This window comes from Balaenoptera borealis (genome assembly GCF_965194805.1).
Source record: "Balaenoptera borealis genome assembly, chromosome: 18".
Lineage (NCBI taxonomy): Eukaryota > Metazoa > Chordata > Mammalia > Artiodactyla > Balaenopteridae > Balaenoptera > Balaenoptera borealis.
This window is the reverse complement of record NC_138877.1, coordinates 22104608-22130797: the sequence shown is the minus strand read 5'-3', so window position 1 is coordinate 22130797 and position 26190 is coordinate 22104608. Positions and strand designations below refer to the sequence as shown.

Here is a 26190-nt window from a genome sequence, read left to right as displayed (position 1 = left end):
AGCATCTGTTCTGACAATTTAACCTTTTCATTCCTCGATGTTATATGTAGACCATTTGTAGTCTTTTTAAAAAATGTTTTAAATTTCTTCTTTCTGGTCTTTAATTACTAAAATATTCTTTACAGATATTTTGATTATTAAAATACCCCCATTAAAATATTTAGAATTATGCTATAATTCTTTCAGTGCTCAAAGCCTGTTATATGTAAGGTGTGTGTGTAGCTCTATGCAGTTTTTTAAACCACTTTATTGAGGTGTGTTGACATACAGAAAGCTGTACACCATTAATATGTACAACTTGCTGAGCTGGGAGACACGTAGACACCCTTGAAACCACCGCCACAGTCTGTGCCATTAACATGTAAATGTTTCTTCTCACACTCTTTATTACTTGTGTGTGTGTGTGTGTGTGTGTGTGTGATGAGAATGCTATTAACATACAATCTACCCTCTTACCAAATTTTTGAGTTTCCAGTACAGTATTATTAACTATAGACACTGTGCTGTACAGTAGATCTCTAGGACTTACTCATTTTGTACAACTGAAACTTTGTACCCTTTGACTAATACCTCCCTGTTGCCCCTCCCCGGAGCCCCTTGGCAACACCATTCTACTCTTTGCTTCTATAAGTTTGACTGTGTTAGATTCCACATATAAGTGATACGATGTAGCATTTGTCCTTCTGTGTCTGACTTATCTCACTCAGCATAATATCCTCCAGGTTCCTCAGTGTTGTTGCAACTGGCAGGATTTCCTTCTTTATAAAGGTTGAATCCATTATATGTATATACCACTTTTTTTTAACCACATTTTTTTCCCCATTCATCTGTCATTGGGCATTTAGGTTGCTTCCATGTCTTGGCTATTGTAAATAATGCTGCAGTGAACATGGGAGTAAAGATATCTCTTTCATATCCTGATTTCAGTTCCTCTGGCTCTATACCCAGAAGTGGAATTGCTGGATCATATAGTAGTTCTGTAATTTTTTGAGGAACCTCCACACTGTTTTCCACAGTGTCTGTGTAGCCTTGTATTACCATCACCACAATCAAGATACTCAGCTGTATCATCACAAGACTCCCTGTGTTACCTCTTTATAGCCACACTCAAATTCCCTCCCCTATCCTTGACCCCTGGCAACCACTAATATGTCCATCATTTTATAATTGTTATTTCACAAATGTTACATAAATGGAATCCTGCTGTATGTATGCTGTTGAGATTGGCTTTTTCGCTCAGCACAATTTCCTTGAGGTTCATCCAAGTTGTTGTGTGTATCAGCAGTTTGCTCCTTGTAATATTTCATGGTCTGGATATACCACAGTTTGTTTAGCCTTCACCCATTGAAAGACATTTGGGTACTTTCCAGTTTGGGGCTATAACTACTGTGAACATTCTAAAATGTTACTACTGTGAACATTCATTTCCCAATTTTTTAATGAAAAATTTCAGGTACCACCTACTGTCAACAAAGTACCTTGGTTCTGTATTGGAATGTTTTCACTATAAACTGTAGTCAATGCAATATATCCATATCCTTAATTATTTTTATGATATTTCTGTGATTTAGATATGAATGAATAGTTTTTATTTTTTGTTTCGTTGTTTTTTGGCTTAATTGAAATGAGTCTCTTTGCTTTATGATTCCATTACATGTCCTTTCTTATAGATAGGGAAAACTGGGACTTAGCTTACCCAAGTCAGTCATTAGACACCTTGGGTGTTCTGATCCAACATTTAATATCCTTTTTGACAATGAATACCACACTTTGAAATACAAAGAAAACCACCAAAACCAAAAAAACCCCACGTATCTTTATATGTTTTTGGGAGGAAAGATTGTGACTGACAACTTGTTGAATAAAGTGTACGTGTTAAATATTTGTGTGAATATCCTTTGTTTAGGAAGTCGAGGCACAAGAGGTTCTCAAATTGATAGTCACAGTAGTACTAGCAACTATCATGACAGCTGGGAAACTCGAAGTAGCTATCCTGAAAGAGACAGATATCCTGAAAGAGACAACAGAGATCAAGCAAGAGATTCTTCCTTTGAGAGAAGACATGGAGAGAGAGACCGTCGTGACAACAGAGAGAGAGGTTTGTTGAATGAAATATTATTAAATAGTGACCAACATCGATTGGGAGAATTGTTTTTTTTTTCAACCATTATCAATTTACTTTTTAACAAAGTATCTTTTAAGACTTTTGCTTGTTGACACATTTTAAATTATTATACTTATTCATATAATCTTCCTTTTTTACTTAGTTTAGGAGAGATTATGTAAATAGCTAGCTACCAGTACCTACTTGGTAACAGAGCAGATACTGAATTAGTAGGTACTTGCATACTGCAAGAGTTAAGGTGCCTTGCTGTATGTCTCTTACCTTAACCAAACAGCTCACAATGTTTTAAAGAATATAGATGCTTGGGTGACATTTCAGGTATTTCTGATTCAGGAGGTAAAGTTTCTCATCTGAGTATCCTGGCCACTCACTCACTAGCTGTGATACACAGTCTTGTAAGGACTGCCAGGGAGAAACAAGAAAAAACTGATGAAGATAGGGCTGGGGGTTGTTTGGAGAAATGTTTTATTCGTGTTCCTTTCTGAGAGTATGTAATACTTGGTTTAGCTCATTTTAAATTCTTGTATATTTTAAGCTAAAAATGTTCTGTTACTCTACTAGATGATCTCTTAAATCAGTTTTTTTAAAAAAAAAATAAATTTATTTATTTATTTATTTTTGGCTGCATTGGGTCTTCGTTGCTACGTGCGGGCTCTCTCTAGTTGTGGCGAGCGGGGACTACTCTTCGTTGCAGTACGGGGGCTTCTCATTGCGGTGGCTTCTCTTGTTGCGGAGCACGGGCTCTAGGTGCATGGGCTTCAGTAGTTGTGGCACGTGGGCTCAGTAGTTGTGGCTCATGGGCTCCAGAGCGCAGGCTCAGTAGTTGTGGTGCACGGGCTTAGTTGTTCCGTGGCATGTGGGATCTTCCCAGACCAGGAGTTGAACCCATGTCCCCCTGCATTGGCAGGCAGATTCTTAACCACTGCGCCACCAGGGAAGTCCCTTAAATCAGTTTTGAAGCAAGATACTAGAAGGCATTTAAGAAGGGTTATAAGTACTTTCTTTAACAAGCTTGTATTCTGTACAGATTAGGGCCTTTAAACATTTATGACCTTATGAAGGTCTTACTAACCTTGCCTGGTTACTAAAGTAAGGTTTGCTGTAATGCTGAGATTAATATAGTACAAGACTTGATGGAGTAGGGAATTGAGCATTGATGCTTCACAGTGGGCTCAAATTAAATCAAATATTCTTTATAATATTAAGTCAGAGAATGTATATTTTAAATCCTTTTATCTTTCAATATCTGTGAGTCTAGGTATGATAAGAGAATCTATGTTTCATATTTTAGGAGATTTGGGCTAAGAGAAGGGTAGTGATTTTTCCAGTGTTAGAGAAGTAAGTTCTAAAGCTAAAAGTCAAACTCAGGTCTTCTGACTATAAGTCTTATTCCCTTTTTATTTTATTTTACTGTAACTACTTCAATAAATATCAGTTGTATGATTGAAAGAGAAATATATTTTTGATAATGATATATTCTATAAATGTTTATTGAGTACCCATGCACTTTGCTAGGTTTTTGGAGTACAACACTTGTGCTTGTAGAACTTTATAAAGGGGACGATATCCCTCCTGAAAAAAGAAAAGTGATTGTTGGGTGCTGTCAAGGAAACATACAAGGGATCCAGATAGAAATAAAGGATGAGAGGGACCTACTTTATTCAGATAGTGTGCTTATGAAAAATTTGCGATGACATTTATGCAGAGGCATAAATGCAAGGGAAGAAGCTAGCATTGCAAGTATTGGAGGGTAAAAACATTCCATGCAGAGGAAAGAACGTGTGCCGATTCCCTGAGATAGGAAATAGCTTAGTATGTCCTAGAGTTTGAAATAAGATCATTGTGACTAGAGTGTGGTGAGCAAAGGGAGATAGATAAAGGTTGAAGGTAGAGATGTGTTCAGGACCTTGTTCTGTGCTCAGGAATTTAAATCTTCCCGTTAGTTCTTCACAGCCTAATTAGGGTACAAATAGACAGTTAAATATGATAAATACTACTACTATATAAAGTTCTGTGAGAGGACAAAGATGCAGACAGAATACTGAGGCAATCTATAAAAGCTTCCTAAAGAAGAGACATCTGAATTAGGGCCTGAAAGATAAATTGGAGTTGGCTAGAAGGAACCATGGAAGAAACACTGCAGGGAGAGGGTGCAGCATGTGCAGACACACAGGACTAAAAGAAACATGTGCTTTGGAGTAGTAAAGAATTATGAGGTTGGAGTAGAGGTGTGCTATAATTGGTAGGGAAGGAAAGAAGCTAGGAAGAAGGATGGGTGAGAGACTATAGACCACGTTGTAAATGGCCTAGAAAGTCAGGCTAAAAATTTTGGATTTATTTGCCTTTTTCATTGCCTAGGAGATAAGTGCTTTTAAGCGTTTTTTTTTGTTTGTTTGTTTGTTTGTTTAGCAGCTGGAAAAAAATACAGAGTTTTCCTCAAAAAAAGAAAAAGAAAAAAGGTATTGAGTCTGGCAAAAGACTGAAGACAAGGATACCCACCAGTTAGACCATTGATAACATGGGCATCTAAGAAGAGCTGATCAAAGTCTAAGTTAACAATATTAATTTTAGGGATTGAGAGAGGAAATAGAATAAAGAAATATTTTGAGAGTGAAATTGATGGTACTTGAATATGACGGGACTTGGAAAACTCAGAGGTTTCCAGCTGTCATGAATGGGTATACCATTCATTAAAATAAGGAAATACATGAAGAGAAGCACGCTTTTGAAGAACACATTTTTGGGGAAAGATAGGGAAGATAGTTGAGATGTGTTAAAGTGGTGTTCCTTTCCATTTTCTCTGAAGTAAGTAACCTTGTCATTGTGGTTGGGAAAATAGAGTTTTTATTTGTCAAAAAAAGCTTGCCTGAGTAAAGGAGTCTGTTCCCTAACACGGCTATAATCAGGAATTTCAAGTATGAATTGCTATAAGTTGCAGTATTGAATTTGTTTCAGGTTGTTTTGTAATCATTGTGACATTAGTATGATCCCCAAACCAAGAATTCAGACAGTCTAAGACATGAGTGTACAGCCTTTCAGAAATCTAGAGTGCAGTACGATAGAACCATTTTAAATTTAAACTGGTTTCAGCAAAAGTAAAAAAGGATTTAAGAAAATTGACTTCTAGTCCTGATATCCCAAGTATCTACCATCTCTGTGACTTTGACAAATCAACTTCTGACCATAAATTCTAAGAAGAAAAGGGGTAAAGGGGCTGGACAAGGTTTAGCTTTGTTTTGTTTTAGCTTTAAAATTCTGTGAATTTTCATATCTTGATCTAATAAATATGGATAATTCTTACCTTTTTCATCTGTGATAAGAAAGGAAATTCAAATTATTAGATTGAACCCTTCACTAAAAATATCCTAAAATTATTCTGCTTAATAAGTTGATGTCAGAGTTTTCACTTACAAACCTGTTGGCCATATTGTAGTATGCCTTTTATGACTAACTAGTAAACAATACTGTGTAGTGTGAAAATAGAGACATCGCAGTAGCCTAGATCATAGCACAGTGACCTGCTTTCAAAAATGGCTATCTCTGGAAAAGTTCATGCCATTTTCTTAGACATCTTTTGATCCCAGACTAATTTCTCAACTGGGCATACTAGGTAGCATGCATTCAGTTTGTGTTTATATGAGTCATGTATTAAAAAAAAAAAAAAAAAAAAAAAAAAATATATATATATATATATATATATATAAATGTGATGAGTTATCATTTAACATTTTAAGAAAACAGCGCTTCATCTGAGTAATCAGTTATATGAGTAAATAAAATTTTAGTCGATTAGTAGTTAGTTATTAATTATAAATATATGTCACTAATATGAAACACTTTTTACATTTGATTATTTCCAGATTGCTAAGCATCAGTACCCTTAATATTCTAGTTTATGATAAATTGATGTTGCAGCAACAAGTATTGACAGATGTTTTGTTCTACTATATTTTCCTCACATAATAGCTGCACTTTGATGTGTATATATTTCGGCCTGAAATTAGAGGTGTGACTTACGAGGGAAATTTTTTTTTTCCTTCAGCTCCTATCTTCTACACCTCCTGCTGCCCCTATCCTTTGCCACCAGTGTTCTCAGGTCCTGCTGGGGGGACAGAGAAGATCAGAGGTGAAGGGTAGAGATGGCAGAAAGTGGGGTTGGAGCAGTGGGCTGGAGGCAGGGTAGGGAGCATGCAGAGAAAGATCAAAGGTGGATCAGTGGGAGGCGGGAGGGGGGTTGATGGGGAGCAGAAAACATGGTAGTTAGAGGGCAAATAAAAATTACCTTTAAGAAAAAGAAATATTCTTAAACATCTAGTGGTGATTATTTGGATGATTAAATTAAAAGTAAATACAGTACCTGATTTATATTTGTTGCCAGTGTGACCCTATACACAGATAAAATGTAAGATTTGCCATACTGTCTTACCAATAGGTTATCTGTGAAATTAATCACTGACAAAACTTGGTTTTCATTGTAGATCAAAGACCAAGCTCACCAATTCGACATCAGGGAAGGAATGACGAGCTTGAGCGTGATGAAAGAAGAGAGGAACGAAGAGTAGACAGAACGGATGATAGAAGAGACGACAGGACTAGGGAAAGAGATCGGGAAAGAGAGCGGGAGCGGGAGAGAGAGAGGGAACGGGAGAGGGATCGGGAGAGAGAGAAAGAAAGAGAACTAGAAAGAGAGCGTGCTAGGGAACGGGAGAGGGAGAGAGAGAGAGAGAAAGAGAGAGACCGGGAAAGAGAGAGAGATCGGGACCATGATCGAGAGAGGGAAAGGGAGAGGGAGCGAGACAGGGAAAAAGAGCGGGAGCGGGAGAGAGAAGAAAGGGAGAGGGAGAGAGAGCGGGAGAGAGAGAGAGAGCGAGAGCGAGAACAACGAGAAAGAGCGAGAGAGAGGGAGAAAGAACGAGAACGCCAGAGGGAGTGGGAAGACAAAGACAAAGGACGAGAGGACCGCAGAGAAAAGCGGGAAGATATCCGAGAAGACAGGAATCCAAGAGATGGACACGAGGAGAGAAAATCAAAGTAAGTGATTGTGAGCCAGTTTTTTACATGTCAGTGAGGAGTTCAAAAAGTTCCATTTAATGCTTCTCAGGGGCCCCTGATATCCTCTTAATTCTTTTTCCTCTCTACATTTTCCTTTATTTTAGTTTTATTTTATGTATTCGGTGTTCAACATCTTTTGAATTGTCTAGAAAAAAATAAGTTTTCTCATTCTACTATTTCTGTATCCAAGGGATATAGTTAATAATTCTTGTTTACTGTTTGATTACAGCCATTTTTTAAAAAATTAATTAAGTTATTTATTTTTGGCTGGCTTGGGTCTTTGTTGCTATGCGCGGGCTTTCTCTAGTTGCAGTGTGCGGGGGCTACTCTTAGTTGCGGTGCGCAGGCTTCTCATTGCGGTGGCTTCTCTTGTTGCGGCTCACGGGCTCTAGGTGCATGGGCTTCAGTAGTTGTGGCGCACGGGCTTAGTTGCTCTGCAGCATGTGGGATCTTCCCGGACCAGGGCTCGAACCCATGACCCCTGCATTGGCAGGCAGATTCTTAACCACTGTGCCACCAGAGAAGCCCAATTACAGCCATTTTTGATGGTACATTGGTTTATTTGACTGCTACAGACTTGTTTTTAACAGGAATCCAACCTAAAAGTGGTAGAATCAGTGGGTTTATGTCCCATCATATCCACTTTATAACTAGTTAATGGAGTTGGTTGTCACCAAGACATAATGCTTGTGCTATTCCTGATAATCCTTTATGAGTTTTGTGTACGTATAAGTCTAGAGTCACTACCCCCAGGCTGCAGAAGCATTCACAGTGTCTGAGAACTGAGGAAATTCTGGAACCACTGCATGGCTAGAAGAGAGATAGAGAGGTATCCTCTCTTGGGTTGTGGAGTTATATAGTAGGTTATTGGAATAAAAAGATGTGTCCTTATTATCTTATATATCTGAGAGCATCTTCTCTTTTCTCCTTTCTTTTCTCTCTCTCTCTCTTTTTTTTTTTTAATACCAATAAGAATTTATTTGCTCTGGTATCTGGGAAGTCCAGGGTTAGTTTTTATTTGTTTTGATGTGACTATATCCAGATTCTCAAACAAAGCATAGAGTGGTGTATCTCCACTGTTTTTTTTCTGTATTAGTTTTAGACTCAGAAGGCTTTTACCCAAATGATGGCTAGGATGACCCCAGGGTTACACCTATCAGCTCAGTAGCCCTCTCTGTGCTGGGGCTCTCATCAGTAGAGGAGTTAGATAAGAGAGCTAAGCCAATCACTATAGCCATGAGAAATCTGGACTCTGGTCAATTTTGAGGTTTTATAGACATAAAACCAAACATATCAAAATTAAGTGCTTTTTTTTTTTTTTTAAATACCAACTAGAATAGAGCGTATATTTAAGTTTGTTAAGACAAACTGGAAATAATTTATATATCTTCAATTTCTTTGCCTCTACCTCTACCTCATTTGCCTCATGGTGAATACACTCTCTGCTTTAGGCTTTTTTCATCATTGCTATTATGGATTTTGGTTATAAACCAACAACGTAGCACAGAAATGGAGGCTTCTTCCATTAGGTCTTGCCTTCCCTTCAGTCTGCAGCCAAGGTTTTCTGTAGTTCACTCTCTCGCTTCCCTCTCCCCACGTTAAAAAAAAAAAAAATCTCACATTAACATAAAATTGGTAATACCTTTAATACATGCAGGCACACAGTACATATTATTTCTCTTCTCTCCTCTGACCTCTTTAACTCTCTATCTTCTAAGATTAAAATTCTGAAATCTTTGTTATTTATTTATTATTACTTAATCCTATGCTTTGATTATATTTTACATGCTTCTGATCTCAGCTTACAGTAGCCAAAATTTCTTCTAGTTTTTCGTGGCTAGACATTCCAAGCATTGACAAGGGCCCCAGAAATTTAGGAGTTAACAGCTCTATAAAATAACTAGTTATATGAGGTTAACATCTTGATGTTTTCATCAATTATATTGTCATCTCAGTAGTTGAATTTATCCAGCACTTTTGTTTTTAACCATGGTTATGAGGAAGGTTTGTTGGATTGCCGTAGTATTTATTTTACTCTAATTTTGTTTCTGTAGATACTTCCTTGAAATTAAATTTCGTTTTTTTTGCATGTTTTATATTTTCTTATGTTATCAATTATCTCTTGCTGTGTATCAAACCACATGAGAAGTTAGAAGTTTAAAACAACCACCATTTATTTGGTCATGATTCTGTGGGTTAGCAATTTTGTTTCGGCTCAGCAGAGTGGCTCTTCTCCTGGTCTCACTTGGGATCACTCATGTTTCTCCAGTCAGTCTGCCAGTTCAGCTGGGTCTGAATGACCCAAAATGGGCTCACTCACATGTCTGGCAATTGGTGCTGGCTGTTGCTTAGGGCATCTTCTTTTCTCTTCCATATGACCTCTCATCCTCCAGTAGTCTAAACTTTGCTTTTGCATATGATAGTAGAAACATACCAATAAGGCAAAAGCAGAAGCTGCAAGGCCTCTTGAGTCCTAAATGTCCAAACTTAAACTGTCATTTTCACCACATCTTCCTGTCATAGTAAGTCACTGGGCCAGCCCAGATTCAAAGAATGGGGACAGAGACTGCCTAATGATGGCAGGAGCTTTTGATAAGGAATTGCACAAGCTTGGGCCTGTGAGTTGTCATACTACATCTGGGGTCTCCTTTTCCACCTGGTTGCTCATCTATATCAATGAGCTGTCAAGGAGATAATGTGCTCATGTACTGCAGTGTTTCTCAACTTTTGGCCATAGTATTTACAAACATTGTTAGCTTAAAAAAAAAAAAAGTGGTCAAAATTTAACAAAAATATAGGAAAACACTAGAATAACTTAAGTATCCAGAGATATAAATCACTAGTCATTTAAAGTTTAACCGAAGACCAAGAAATATAGTTAACATATGAATTATTTTATTAATTTGTCATCAAGCAGAAGATTTAGTTCTAAGAGATGAGAAGAAATCGATTTTTACAGTGTACCCACAACATGACTGGCACTGGGTTTATGACATAACTAACTTATTCCTCATTGCAATTTTATGAGATGGACCCCCATTTTTTCGGCTGTTTTCAGATGAGAATGCTAAGAATGACTTCAAGGAATTTACCTAAGGTTGCATAATAAGTAACATGACTAGAAGTTGAACTCAAGTCTTCTTTGACTCCAAAGCCAATACTAGATTTTCTCATTTGGCTTCCCAACATAAGGTATTTCTATACCATAAAAAGGTAAAACTAATGAATAAGTTTCAGTAGAGGGTACATTGATTCCTCTGCTGTATGTTACCACTTTGCAGTAGTTAAATCTGGTGAATTTCAGTGAGTGAGTCTACATCTACATGAAAAAAAAAAGAGGTGGTGCCATGTATTTTAAGTCCACAGTTGTAAGTCTTAACAAATGAAGAATTTTATTAAAGATGCTGAATACCCTTCGTATGATATAGATAGCTCTGAGAGTATTGGTTGTTTTTTTTTTTTTTTTGGTTTTAATTGTGTTCTCTTTATTTTTTGCCAGTGCTACCTTTATTTATTTATTTTTAATTTTTATTAGAGTATAGTTGATTTACAATGTTGTGTTTCAGGTGTACAGCAAAGTGAGTCAGTTATACATATACATATATCCACTCTTTTTTTTTTTTAAGATTCTTTTCCCATATAGGTCATTACAGAGTACTGAGTAGAGTTCCCTGTGCTATACAGCAGGCTCTTATTAGTTGTCTATTTTATATATAGTAGTGTGTATATCTCAATCCCAATCTCCCAATTTATCCCTCCCCACCCTTGTCCCCTGGTAACCATAAGTTTGTTTTCTACAAACTCTACTTCCATTTTGTAAATAAGTTCATTTGAGTGTTATCTTTACTTAGATCTCTAATTGTGATGGGACATTTAAAGTTCTGGATGAAGCAGGAATACACACTTTATTTTTTGAGACCTAAAATTCATAATTTATTGATTACTGGATATTCATTCATTTATATAATAGAAAATTACCATAGAATTTCCATCACTACCATTTTCTCATTCTATTTTTTTTCTGTTTCTTTCTTGCCATACTCCATCACTCTTTTTTTTTTTTTCTTTTAACATCTTTATTGGAGTATAATTGCTTTACAATGGTGTGTTAGTTTCTGCTGTATAACAGAGTGAATCAGCTATACGTATACATATATCCCCATATTCCCTCCCTCTTGTGTCTCCCTCCCACCCTCCCTATCCCACCCCTCTAGGTGGTCACAAAGCACCGAGCTGATCTCCCTGTGCTATGCAGCTGCTTCCCACTAGCTTCTGATAGTATTATAATCCTACAATTATACATTCTAGTTACAGCAAAAAATAATAGTAAAAATGTGGTAAAGAAATCTTTTTTATCCCCTGGAATTTTATAAATTACATTTGTCCAATTTAGGAAGCGCTATAGAAATGAAGGGAGTCCTAGCCCTCGTCAGTCACCTAAGCGCCGGCGAGAACATTCTCCTGACAGTGACGCCTACAACAGTGGAGATGATAAAAGTAAGCAGGATCTGTTTTCCACGTCTCTATAGTCATATTCATTTGTAACCACGAGGCCATTCTTTCACATCAATAGGAAATGATGAATTAAGATTTAAAATGTTTTCTTGCTCTACTGCCTCTGAATATCTCCCATTGTGACTAAAGTATGTGTTAGAAATACAGTCATTGTACCATAATGGCACTGTTATTTCCTACTAGTTGTAGTAAAGCCATATTTTTATTTTTACTGAAGTTGTTATTTTTAAACTTTTAAAAGGAAAAGGGAGAGATTGGTTTATTATTTATAGGTAGCATGCAATATTGTTAACATGGTGAAAGTGTGATTACTTTTATCTTTTTGTATAGATGAAAAACACAGACTCTTGAGCCAGGTTGTTCGACCTCAAGAATCTCGTTCTCTTAGTCCATCCCACCTTACAGAAGACAGACAGGGTAGGTGGAAAGAGGAAGATCGTAAACCAGAAAGAAAAGAAAGTTCAAGGCGCTATGAAGAGCAGGAGTTCAAAGAGAAAGTTTCTTCTGTAGATAAGCAGAGAGAACAGACTGAAATCATGGAGAGCTCAAGAACTCGTTCACAAGACATGATAGGACACCACCCATCTGAAGATCGAGACACATCTGATCGAGCTCATGATGAAAACAGGAAAAAAGCAAAAATTCAAAAGAAACCTATTAAGAAAAAGAAAGAAGATGATGTTGGAATGGACAGGGGTAACACAGAGACAATGTCTGAAGATGGTCAAGTATTTTCACCAAAAAAAGGACAGAAGAAGAAAAGCGTTGAAAAAAAGCGTAAAAGGTCCAAAGGTGATTCTGACATTTCTGATGAAGAAGCAGTCCAGCAGAGTAAGAAGAAGAGAGGCCCACGGACTCCCCCTATCACAACCAAGGAGGAATTGGTTGAAATGCCCAATGATAAGGATGGCACTATGGAGGATCCTCAGAAGAAAGAAGATACAGCGTTCAGTGACTGGTCTGATGAGGACGTGCCTGACCGTGCAGAGGTGACAGAACCAGAGCACGCTGCCACAGCTGCTACTCCTGGAAGGACTCCTTCCCCATCTTCTCTTCCTCCTCCTCCTCCTCCTCTTGCCACGATGACGACTTCTGCTGCCACCAGCTTCAACACACTGACCACCACCATTTCCACCTCTTCCACCCCAGCCAACACCACCAACACTTTTACCAATGAAGACTCACATAGAAAATGCCACAGAACACGAGTGGAAAAGGTAGAGGCGCCTCATGTTACTATAGAGGATGCACCACATCGCAAGCCAGTGGATCAAAAGAGGAGTAGCAGCCTTGGCAGCAATCGGAGTAATCGTAGTCATACATCTGGCCGTCTCCGCTCCCCGTCCAATGATTCTGCACATCGAAGTGGGGATGACCAAAGTGGTCGAAAGAGAGTACTGCATAGTGGCTCAAGAGACAGAGAAAAAACAAAAAGTCTAGAAATCACAGGAGAGAGAAAATCTAGGATTGATCAGCTAAAGCGTGGAGAACCCAGTCGAAGTACTTCTTCAGGTAATAAAAATGAATTATAATCTAACCACTGTTTCCTATGTTAGTATATTTGTATATTTTGTACAGTTTTATGTTTTGTGCAAATCATAATTTTAAAGTAAATGCTAAATTGGTTACTTTATATGCTGCCTTAAATTTCAAGGAACCTAAAAGCTTAACCATCCCACCAAAATGTTACCTGTTATCACATTACTAGCAGCATTATAGTAGAGGTACATTCAATGAAGTCAGTTTAATATCAGGATTTTAGTAGTATATCTTGGTGGAAGCGCTTACGTATTCAAGTCCTCTCTTGATGCCTAAAATTTTAACCTGGTGGCTCTTCTTCCTGCAACCAGTACTTTCTCTTTTGACCACAGAAAATAAGGTAGGGGGATAGGAAGAGGTCAGATAATGAAATGATCATTTCTGTTACTGCTTAAACACTTTATGTATTTATTTCTTTGAAGATATTTTGTGGTTATAGTGGAAATAAACAAGGAAACATGCTTTTTACATATTTTAATTAACACTTTGAGTGGTGGAATTTTTCATTAAGATGGGTCCTTTGGATAATTTAAAATAAATATAGAAAAAGATAAATTGTCAGTTTTAAAGGACCTTAAAAATGAAGCCTTTTATTTCCATTTTATCACGTGTTAAAACTCTTTGTATATGGTGTATTTATTTTAGATCGCCAGGATTCAAGAAGCCATAGTTCAAGAAGAAGTTCTCCTGAGTCAGATCGACAGGTCCATTCAAGATCAGGGTCGTTTGATAGCAGAGATAGGCTTCAAGAGCGTGATCGTTATGATCATGAGAGAGAGCGGGAGAGAGAGAGGAGAGATGCACGGCAGAGAGAATGGGAGCGAGATGCCGATAAAGATTGGCCCCGGAACAGGGACCGAGATCGACTACGGGAACGGGAGAGAGAACGAGACAAAAGGAGAGACTTGGACAGGGAAAGGGAGAGGTTAATCTCTGATTCCATGGAAAGGGACAGGGACAGGGACAGAGACAGAAGTTTTGAGAGTCCTCAAATAGAGTCTGTAAAACGCAGTGAAGCAAAACTGGAGAGTGAACATGAAAGAGACCTAGAAGGCACTTCCCGGGACTCTTTAGCTTTGGATAAAGAAAGAATGGATAAAGATCTAGGATCTCTGCAGGGATTTGAAGATACAAATAAAGCTGAGAGAACAGAGAGTATGGAAGGTGAGTGTCACGCCTTTTTGTCTGTTTCAGTGCTCCATTCCTTTTCAGATTTCATAGCAAACAAATACTTCCTTTTGAAAGGTCATCTGATATGCATATTGACTCCATTGTTTTAGGGAAAACAGAGTTTATAAGGAAAAGCCCTATGATACTTAAAAAATGTGTTCCACTCATTAGTACTATCAAGGTAGACTTGGTTCAAATAAGCCTAAATGAAATAAATGATTACAGTCGTCCCTCAGTCCCTCAGTATCTGCAGGAATGGGTTCCAGAGCCCTCCACGGATAGTAAAATCTGGGGATGCTCAGATCCCTTATTAAAATGACTTCCCGCTCCTAGAATGAGGGACCCCGAGAAGGCCACATCCACCCTTTTGCCCACTCAGAGCCAACCTCAGCTGTATGGACATCCACTCTCTAATCCTTCACCCCTGATAATGCTATACAAGCTGACTTATGCCTCTGCACTCTGAATGGGCTTCCTTCTCTAGCCTTCTCTGTACTTGCTCTTCCCATTGCCTGATAGACCTTTTCCCTTTTATCTTCTCTTACTCAAACTGCAAGTCCCAGTTTATGCATTATTTCCTCTACGAAGCCTTCTCTGCTAAAGGTGCTTACTCTTTCAAATCGCCATAGCACCTTGTTTATACATCTTTAATAGCATCCCTGTGCCATATTATAATTATTTGTCCATAGTTTTCTCACCACTATACTGTACTCCTTTGTTAGGCACCATAGCTTTTCATTTCTTTATCATCAAGACTCTAACAAGGATGCAATAAATGGCTGATGAATGAAAATATGTTCTGCCTGTGCATACATGTTCTGCGTCTTATTCTTTGGTGAATTATAGCCCAGGTTAATAATAGTAATGGGCCCCCTGAAAATTCTCCTGGAAATTCTGCCTCCATGAACTGTCCAATTCTAATACTGGTGCTTACACCATTGTTCTGACATAACCTCTCTACTTCAAGCCCCCAAGAAACTTCTGGGATACTTAGTACATAAGCAGTAATAGTTCATATTCTTCTTATTTGCTGTGTTGTAGCACTAGTCCCAGAATAAAATTCACATTCTTTTAAAACTATAAACATCCTTACATCTTTTGGTTATTTGGTTAGATATATTCCAATACGCCAACTGTTACATATTTTTTCTACTTGACAAAAACATTTCTGCCTCAGTGGTCTTCACATTTTTATCTCAAATTTGAATTTAAATGGCATCAATTTGTGAGCCATAGTACTCTTGGAGGTACAACCTTGGGGTATAATTGAATATAATTGTAACCAGTCATTGTAATCTCTCTCTTGTGATTGGAGTTCGTGCCCTTCATCCCTAAAATATACCATTCATTGGTTGTGATCACAGATAACACAGCATAGAAATTTAGAGGTGAATTACCTATTGTGAAATGGAAAATTTTATCCACTTAAAGTAGGACAATGAGTTTGATAAAGCTTGAAAAGTTAAAAATCCTATTATTTGCATTTATGTTTAGATGTATATCTGTGTAATGAAGTTATTAAAATTGTTTACTTTAGAAGTGAATGGCGGGGGTATGAGGAGATTACTACAGAATTTAATAGAGTAGAAAATTATTAGAATGACTAGAAACATCTCATAGTATATTATATTTTTTTTGCTGTAAGTTTTATAAAACATGCTGTTACATTTTGAAAACTAGTGTTGTAAACTCAGTAAAGTGTATGGATAACACCTGATTAGAAATATTAAGTGTACTGTGTAGTTTTATGATAATTCAAGTTCACAGCTAAGTCACCAGGAGACAAAGCTTTAGCCTAGGTAGTTGAGAAAAGTTGGTAAATAAAGAAATGGAAGGTACGCTAGTGGTTAAAGTTTCAAATAAATTTTACTAATTAGTTTGCAAGTTCTTTAAAATTAATGAGTTTATTTTGATAAAGAAATTAATGCATCCTTTTGAAATTAGATTTCTCTGGACTTAAAGTTTTATTATAAAAAATTAACAACATAATATCAACATTAACATGTTAGTGGTAGATTTTATTTCTCATATTTTAATTGTAATTTTATAACCTATTTTGATATTGCTGTCCATATTGTGTTCTTGCCATTAAAACTAAATTTAATTTTTAAGTTTTCTTTTGGAGTTATCAAGTGTTTTGAATAATTAAGAAATATAGTTTTCAAATAAAAAATGCTTTTCAACTTTTTTTAGTGTGCACAGCTTCTCCTCTTTGGTTTCACTTAGATATCCCTTTCCCTTAACACTCTGTTTGGCATGAAATTAATTTTTCTGTTTAGCAGGAGATGACGAATCCAAGTTAGATGATGTGCATTCGTTAGGATCTGGTGCTGGAGAAGGATATGAGCCAATTAGTGATGATGAACTAGATGAAATTCTGGCAGGTGATGCTGAAAAGAGGGAGGACCAACAGGATGAGGAGAAGATGCCAGGTAATCATTTGCAGAGGTGGTTGAATGTAAGAAATGTTTAATTATGGTATTGTGATAGTCTTTGTTCCCTTTCATGCTGTAAGGATTGATAAAATGCAGTTAGAATTTTCCCATTTCTGTTTTAACTAACATTGAAGGGCCAATAAAATGAAAATTATAGTTAATATGCTCTGCTCATTTTTAAGTAGACATTGCCTATAAATTGGAAAGGGCATTATTTAAAATAGCACAATTGTAAGATTTCCTATCAAACAGTGATTGTCTAGCAGTGTTCTAGATGGTAGGTGTATGGTACAGAGCGTCACAACTGTGCTGCCACAAACCAACTTTTGAAATGACCATTCAGAAATTTACAAAGGTTGAGGTTATATTTGAACACTGTGTATATACTTCTCTCTCAATTTTCTAAATTCAGTAATTATTTCCATTTATAGTACTTTATTCATTGCCAGAGCTTACTCCAGTGACTGTACCATGAAGCAGCCCCCTTCAGTGTTCTTGTTGAATCATCCCAATTAGTTTAATTGTTACTAACAATTTTTTTTTAATCATTGTGAGGGTCTTTGCTTTGTTTGGGTATACAGAATATTAAATTCTTATTTTGACTTAATTTGCTCTTATATTTTACAGTTTTTTCTACTCATGTATAATGTATATATGATTGTTATCTTTATTATTATCAGCTATTAGGTATTTCTGAATAGAACATTATTTTGTTAATTTCCTAAACTGTGACTTATCAGTGGATAGATTATTCTCAATTTTAATCATAGCCACTGCCTGATTCTTAAAGTTATTTCATAATGAATCATTTGTTTTTAAAAGGTAAACTGTGTCTGTGTATGCATGCACACATGCAAACTAAATACACTCCTAGATTTAATTAACCCTTGAAATGATTCTGGTACCAAGCTTCAAAATGTCAGACCTAATCTTAGTGAAATAATGGAGTTCTTTCATTGAGAATCTCTCAAGCAATTTAAATGCATTATTTGTAGGAATGGGTTTGCTTAGGTGTTTGTTTGCTTGCCTTTATTTTTGGTTTTGGGGTTTTTTATTGAAGTATAATTGACATAACATTAGTTTCAGGTACATAACCTAATGATTTGACATTTGTATACATTGCAACATGATCACCACATTAAGTCCAGTTACCATCTGTCACCATGCAAAGTCACCACATTAAGTCTAGTTACCATCTGTCACCATGCAAAGTTACAAAATTTTTCTTCTTGTGATGAGAACTTTTCAGATATACTTTCTAGCAACTTTTAATGTTGAAATACAATATTATTGACTGCAGTTACCATGCTATACATTACATTCCCATGATTTATTTATAATTGCAAGTTTGTACCTCTTGATACCCTTCACACGTTTTGTCTAAACTTCACATTCCTTCCCTCTGGAAGCCACCAATCTCTGTATCTATGAGTTTGGTTTTCTTTTTGTTTGATTCTTTTCGTTTTAGATTCCACATATAAATGAAATGGGGGCGGAGGCACTCGCCTGTGACCTCTTTGCCTCTTTTCTTTTGGTGAGAAAGTTATTTGTTGAGGTCCTTAAGATTTTAAATATTAGTTTTTATAGAAAATCTTTTGTTTTAAGAATATGCCTTTTTTGATTTATATTACTTGTTATTTAATGCTTTCTGTGGCTTGGAATCTGTATTTCTCTACAGATAACAAGAATGTATTTCTTAGTGTAATAAAATTCTGTTCTTTAACTTTTTGTAGATCCATTAGATGTGATAGATGTGGACTGGTCTGGTCTTATGCCAAAGCATCCAAAAGAACCACGAGAGCCTGGGGCTGCACTCTTAAAATTCACGCCTGGAGCCGTCATGCTGAGAATTGGGATCTCTAAAAAGTTGGCTGGTTCTGAACTCTTCACTAAAGTCAGAGAGACATGTCAGAGACTTTTAGAAAAACCCAAAGGTAATTTCGTCCCACTTTGACTATATAATGTTTAATATAAATATTAAGGTGCCTTTGAAAAGGATTCTGTTCTGTTCTCATGTAGCAGTTACAGTATAAGAACTTTTTTTTTTTTTTTGAGGACTCACTTATTTTCAGTATTTAATCCTCATGGTCAAAGTTCGTTTTTATTTTGAGAAAAATTTAAGCCTACAGAAAAGTTGTGAACATAGCACAATGATCTTACTGTATCAAAGTTACTTTTTAACAGGTAAGTTCTAATGTCAAAGTGCTCAGTGGTTTACCCAGGGCTAAATGAAGTAGAGCCTGGGGAAGTGAACTAGATATTGTTCATATCTAAGCAAATTGGTTATCTTGGCAACCCTTTCCCCTGGGAAATGGGGAATTCTACTCAAATGCAGATGTTTAGGTTGAGCCTTTAACAAAGTGGTTAAGAGCTTAGTCTCTGGGCCAGATGGCCTGGATTCCAACAGGCACACCACTTACTAGCTGTTATTTAATTTATGTGTTACTGTTACCATCTACAAGCTGAGAATAATTACACCACCAAGTCATATGATTGTTAGGAGGAGCAAATGAGTTATTACAAGTAAAACACTTAGAATAGTTTCTGACATACAGTGATGTTCAGTAAATATGAACTGCTATTTAGTTTAAAATATTTTATCGCATTGATATTAGACCTTACTGCTACAGCTTTTCATTCATTATTCCAGAACACTTTTAGTTTATAGGGTCCTTTTTTTTCTGTTTCTCTGGTACCTAGCTTATTATGTTTTGGCAGCTTATTAATACTTTATTAATGGGGAGGAGGAGTGTAAAAAAGGAGGAAAAGAGGTAAAAGGTGACAGCACTAAGATTATTTAATGTTATGTCACGTTCATTAGAGTAAAAGAGTTTAGGAAAAAGAATTGAGCTTCTGCTAATATAAAATTGAAAAAAAATTGTTTTACATGTTTCATGATCCATGTTCTTTCTTCAACTGTTAGCATAAGCAGTAAGACTCTTGATTTTAATATGGCTCAGTATACATAGAAATGTATGTGTAAGAAACATAAATTATAATGGTGAATATGTGTTAACCTGACAGATGACCAATGTCTTGAGTTCTTGCCCCACTCTTCCTACTTTGATTGGTTCTGTGATCTTAAGCAAGTAACTCTTGTGGGCATAAAATGATGTAATGAAATCCCTAAGGTCCTATCCACATCTACAGCTATTTGCCCCTGTGACTCTTTTTTTTTAATTTTTTTATTTTTTATTTTAAGGAATTTATAAAATTAACCACACATCAAAATGTATCAGGAAAGAAAAGTTGTCAGAGAAGGGTTTGTTCTAAAATAAAATCTCTTGCATTCAGAAGTCAGCAGATTAGAAAAGCAGTATTGAGTTCAATAGTCTTCATTATTTTTCTAGATCATTTTTTTTCGCCAAACTATACAGTCAAAAATTTGGAAAAAATATCAATATGATTTTTCTTCTGCAGTACATCTTTCCTATAGCCTACTTCACAACATTCCCTTGGATGTATAAGCAGTCCCCATAGAAAATAAAGATCCAGCTATGCTCTGTCCTTTTCAATTTTATAAGGCAACTGTTTCAATCCACATACAATAAGAGAAAATAGGAAGAAAAATATTTCCCCCTTAGTTTAAACCTTGCTTGGAAAATGGGCAAGGGTACCAATCATAAATTATGAATAAACTTTAAAATGCAGATGGTAATTCTGTCAAGGTCTATCCAAATCTTCCTAAAGTTTCTCTCTCTCGAACTAGGGGCTAACCTTTTACCATATTCACTTTTTGAATGGGAAAAGCAAGAATTACTCATAGTGTGATGGAAAATCTTTGAGAAGTGCCTTATACTTTAATTTTCAATTCATCCTTTTTTGGTTTTTTTTTTTTTTAACATCTTTATTGGAGTATAATTGCTTTACAATGGTGTGTTAGTTTCTGCTTTATAACAAAGTGTATCAGTTATACATATACATATGTTCCCATATCTCTTCCGTCTTGCGTCTCCCTCCCTCCCACCCTCCCTGTCCCACCCCTCTAGGTGGTCACAAAGCACCATCCCTGTGCTACGCGGCTGCTTCCCACTAGCTATCTGTTTTACGTTTGGTAGTGTATATATGTCCATGCCACTCTCTCACTTTGTCACAGCTTACCCTTCCCCCTCCCCATATCCTCAAGTCCATTCTCTAGTAGGTCTGTGTCTTTATTCCCATCTTGCCCCTAGGTTCTTCATTGCCCCTGTGACTCTTGCTAATGGCATTTCAAGTTAAAATCTATTGCGTAGTTAGCAAAATCAGATTATAGTTTGTCCCTGACTAATGATCACTTACTTTAAACAATGAAAACATACACTGTAAAGAAGGATTTGATTGTTCCTTACCAAGTGGTCCTGTTTTTTGGTGGTATGATAGCTTTGTTAGAGAACTAATATATGATACAGAATATAAGTTCCCTAAGGAATAGGACTTTGTTTTGTTTACTGCTGTATTGTCTAACAATCTATTCTTACTAATTATGCCATTGCCTTGAAAAGTACCTGACACATAGTAGGTATTCAATAAATATTTGTGAAATAACTGATAGTGATTTTTTTCTAATCCATTTGGTCTGTTTCTGTGCCCTAGTGCTGAAGAAAGTATATCTGCACTCCCTATGTAATTTTTAAATTCTAAGGCTTAAAACAGAAAACTTGAATGTGTACTGAAATTTAAATTGCTTTTGTCCAGGTTTTCTGATTATAGTATGATTAAGTTCTTTGAAGCTAAACTTTCCCAGTTATTTTAGTTTCTTTGGTTTACTTGTACTTATATACATGTTTAATCTGTCTCGAGTTATTTGGTGCCGGTCAATTCAAAACCAGGAAGAGACTAAGTTTAGCCATGTTATACGTTTTAGGGAGGTTTGCAAGTGTGTTTTATAGTCTACTGTTGTGAAAGCAGAAAAGATTTAAATAAAAAGTAATTTGTCCTAATGAGCAATTGTCAAGGAAGTGCATGGACTCAATGGAGATTTATTTATTTGTATCTATAGTAGAATGGTGGTGAATGTTTGGTGCTTTTTTTTTTTAGTAGTGTGCATTATATGACTGTGTCATTGGTTGGCTCAAACATTGGTATGGCTGAATTACCTGAGGAACTGCCTTTTCCCCCAACTAAGGTATCCTAGTTCCAACTGTGGAGAGTCTGTAGGTCTGGTGGTAGAGCCCTGGCACTGTATTTTTAAAAACTCCTCAGATGATTCTGATAGACATCAAAGTTTGTGAACTATTTTTGAGTTTTTATTTACATTTATTTTTGCTTTTGTTATCAACCTATTCACTAGGTGTATAACGTACCGAGTAGGTATAGTACATGAGACAGGTTTCTTAATTATCTAATCTCACTATTTATGCTCTGCAGTTCAGGAAATGAAATATGTAATGCAATTCCATTCATTCTCAAATGTCTGTTTTGTTTTTACCTAGGTGTTATTTACTATTTCCCTTTGTGGGCTCTAGCAATAACCTGTTTGATCATGTTGCTATAGAAACACTACCTGATACCATTCATACTCTTGGCCAACTCCTGGAACGTTAACTTTGAAGTTACTACTCTTTCTGTTATTTATTTAGATTAATGACTGACCCTATTCTGTAAATTTTGATTTCTTGTCTGTTTTTAACTCAATCTCTATTTTTATTGTGTTTTCTCCCTACTTTGCATGTTATGACTTAAAACTAAGTGATTTTGATACATTGTCCCAGGTTTTTACAGTGACCAAATATTGGATAAAATTTGCAGTTTATCTAACAAACATCTAATCACTTTCCTAAGTTTTTTAGGGTTCACAGAATGTAGTCACATTACTACATTTGAATCTTGCCATAATAAAGTCCTGAATCTAGAACTTTTAGTAGTTGATGGTACACAATATATTGAATTTGACTTTACTGATTCTTAACTTGAACTTTTTTCCCATAGTTAGTAATCTGTGTCTAAATTCTGTCTCCCAATTCTGCTTTTCTTATATCTTAAAGTGGCTATCAGAGTATTTATTTTTGTTTGAGCCTAGCACCAAAACTACATTTTGGAGTTCTCTCACAGAGAATCTATTGCCTTTAATATGAAATAGTTTTCACCACTGTTGGTAACTTTGATAAAGTATAGATAAACTTAGTATAGATAGACTTTGTGGAATATTCATCTAAGCAGTTGATAACACTTCTATTTTCAGAAACCTTAATGTGTGTTTATTTTTTATTGAAAGATGCAGAAAATCTTTTTGAACATGAATTGGGGGCTCTCAACATGGCTGCATTACTACGAAAAGAGGAAAGAGCAAGTCTTCTTAGTAATCTTGGACCATGCTGTAAAGCATTATGCTTCAGGCGGGATTCTGCAATCCGAAAGCAGCTTGTTAAAAATGAGAAGGTACTGTTGTTTCCTTAGAAAAATTGGAACATGTTTGTTGAGTAGTATGGATGACATATTCTTCATTTGATTGCTTTAAGGTGAAATTAAGGTCTCATTATCTGCTTTTATTAGTTTGGTTTCCCAGTCTCTTACACATATAAAAGAATTTTATTAGAATTTATAGTACTTTTTATTTTACTTTAATAGTTTTGAATAACATTTGTTTTGAATAACAAATTGTTATTGGTACTGGAAAAAAATTTTAAATAGTCTAGTCCTGTGAAATATTTTTCATTTGCATAGTTTCTTTAGATAATGAAATATACTAGAAACTTATTTAAATTGAAGGTCAAGGGAAAAAATTTCCCAGATACAGAGTGGTGAGGAGATTATATAGTGTTTATGAGAATATACCAAATTGAAGAGAGGAAATAAACACAAGTGATTATATGTAAACATTTACTTGAAGAATAAAGGAAATTGAAACTCAGCTTATTTTCTGTTTGGTTCAGGTAAGGAACCCCAGTTGAGAAAGACAACAGAGGAATTTTTTTGAATGATGAAACTTCTGATTGCGGTCATGGTTACTTGAATATATACATGAGTGAAAACTCACAGAACTACACATAAAAAGCTAGTTTTACTGTATCACAACTTATATTTTTTATAATGCAAATGTGGTCAAGGCATCACTCTTCCTTTAAAGATCCTAGAAGAGAAATAGCAGAATGCTGGAGATATTCAAATCTTTATTTCATTATACACATGGTTGGAGAACATTAGCAAAATTTTATGACAATAACTTTCAAAACTGCGAATGTAGCTTTAAGTTCCAATAATAATAGAGATCTACATCTTAGAACAAAGGAGGTAGTAGTTTCTCAGTAGACTGCACTGATCAGCTGTCTTCTGGAGAATTTGTTCAGTTCTGGAGCCTACGTCTTATGGCATATCACCAGACCAGTAAGGGGTATGGAATGTTCGGTGCTTCTCTTCAGAGAATTGATTGTCATGTGAAAGTAAGACTGAATTAGTGTGTAGCTCCATAGAAGAGATTTTATTTCAAAACGTGGAAGAAATAGTACTGTTCAACAATAGAATGTGCAGTGTGTTTTTCGTTGTTTTGTTTTGTCATTGGAAATGAAGTAAAAACTACTTGATTATCTGTCAGGGATTGTTGAGAAGATTCCTACTTTAAGCAACAAGTTAGACTAGGCGCCCTCTAAAGATTGCTTTCTTTTCTAAGATTCCTTGAGTCTGCAAACATTTCTTAATTTTGCTTTTAAATATCCAATACAGCTAATTTAATATTCATTGCAAACTAATTTTTCTTATAACTGATATTTTTGTTAGCAGTTAACCTGTCTTTTCTACTGTCAGTCAACTAATAATGTACATGTTTAATTTGTTTTTGTTTTCTCCAAATAGGGCACCATAAAACAAGCTTATACAAATGCTCCAATGGTAGACAATGAACTCTTACGACTGAGTCTTCGATTATTTAAGCGGAAGACTACTTGCCATGCCTCAGGACCTGAAAAGACTGAAGATAATAAACTCTCACAGTCCAGTATCCAACAGGAACTGTGTGTGTCTTAAGACTGAAGTCCAGGCACATTTTCGGTACTATTTCCCTTCATCAGTGCATATTCTCTTTCAGAGTTCTTTGGTTTGACAAGTGTTATTAGTGACAAAGTCAGAAAAGACATCAGCCATGCTAAAAGAGTGACAAACTTCTTTAAGTAAGTTAAAGACACTAGTTTGGCTAACAAGATTTTACAAAAATTTTTACACAGTACTTGATTGATTGATGATTGATTGATACTCATGCAAAATAATGTGAACGCATCTAGATTTAGTAGTTTATTCTGTACCTTTTGTTAAAACAGAAGACTTTGAAAACGGTCGTCCCTGCTCTTCCAGGCTACACAGATTTTTTTATGAAATGGAGCCACTGATTTATGTACTGGATCATCCTTATAGAAACTGCGATTTTCTCCAGAAACAGTGTGTTCACCAAATGAACACACACGCCATGCACTGCTGTGCTGCACAGGACACAGAAAGGGGGGCTGGGCCTGCATGCTGTGTGTAGGCAGGAGCAAGCCACAATCCTGTTCTCCTTTCTAAAATTGTAACAAAACTACTTAATGGCTCTTTGGTTTTTTTAATATATGTGCATTGTTACAATGTATATTGGATATATTTCGAGTCTGAATGGTTTTGTTTGTTATCAGAGACTGTTGACTATTTTTATTTTTAATAAATGTACCTTCCCTTTTCTTGTTGTAGATTTACTGTGCTCTTCATTAATCTTACTCCTGCTGTTCTAAAACATTTGTCATCAACATTACATGTTTCATACTTCAGATAGATATTTTACTGCTGAAGTTATTATTGGACAGCTGTGAATAATGCAATAATATTTGAGGATGTGCTTCAAGTATAGCTCAGTAATACTTGAAACAAACCAAGAGTTAACCAACTTATGTAATCTGAGCTTTAAAATCCTACCATCATACTTTTCAGAGCTATAACCTTTGATTACATTAACCTGCCTCCAGATACAGAGTGGTGAGATTATATAATGTTTATGAGAATATACCAAACTGAAGAGAGGAAATAAATACAAGTGATTTTACATAAGCATTTACTTGAAGAATAAAGGAAATTGAAACAGATTATTTCCTGTTTGGTTCAGGTAAGGAGCCCCAGTTGAGAAAGACAACAGAGGAATTTTTTTTGAATGATGACACTTCTGATTGTGGTCATGGTTACTTGAATATATACATGAGTGAAAACTCACAGAACTATACATAAAAAGCCAGTTTTACTGTATCACAACTTATAAGATATTTTTTATAATGCAGATGTGGTCAAGGCATCTTCCTTTAAAGATCCTAGAAGAAAAATAATATATAAAACAATTTACTTTTTATAAATTATAATATATCTGCTTTATTTTGTATGTACATATTTATCTCATGAAGTGGACTCTTAGAAGGATTTGAAATG

At 35.8% G+C, this 26190-nt stretch overlaps 1 protein-coding gene across 9 annotated transcripts in view; it reads left to right on the top strand.

Annotated features, from left to right (window-relative positions):
• The window catches only part of ZC3H13 (zinc finger CCCH-type containing 13), an 87213-nt gene extending 61756 nt beyond the window's left edge, over positions 1–25457 (top strand). For 4 of the 9 annotated variants that reach the window (XM_082365260.1, XM_082365266.1, XM_082365258.1 and 1 more), the window contains 10 exons: positions 1907–2098; positions 6168–6251; positions 6604–7156; positions 11571–11674; positions 12023–13204; positions 13877–14395; positions 16681–16833; positions 18570–18770; positions 23030–23193; positions 24604–25457. In XM_082365260.1, the coding sequence (XP_082221386.1) occupies positions 1907–2098; positions 6168–6251; positions 6604–7156; positions 11571–11674; positions 12023–13204; positions 13877–14395; positions 16681–16833; positions 18570–18770; positions 23030–23193; positions 24604–24774 (3323 nt within the window). In that variant the 3' untranslated portion in view covers positions 24775–25457. The remainder of the gene's footprint in view (positions 1–1906; positions 2099–6167; positions 6252–6603; positions 7157–11570; positions 11675–12022; positions 13205–13876; positions 14396–16680; positions 16834–18569; positions 18771–23029; positions 23194–24603) is intronic. The other 5 variants (XM_082365261.1, XM_082365262.1, XM_082365264.1 and 2 more) reach the window with 5 other exon arrangements.
• The last annotated feature ends 733 nt before the right edge of the window (positions 25458–26190 follow it).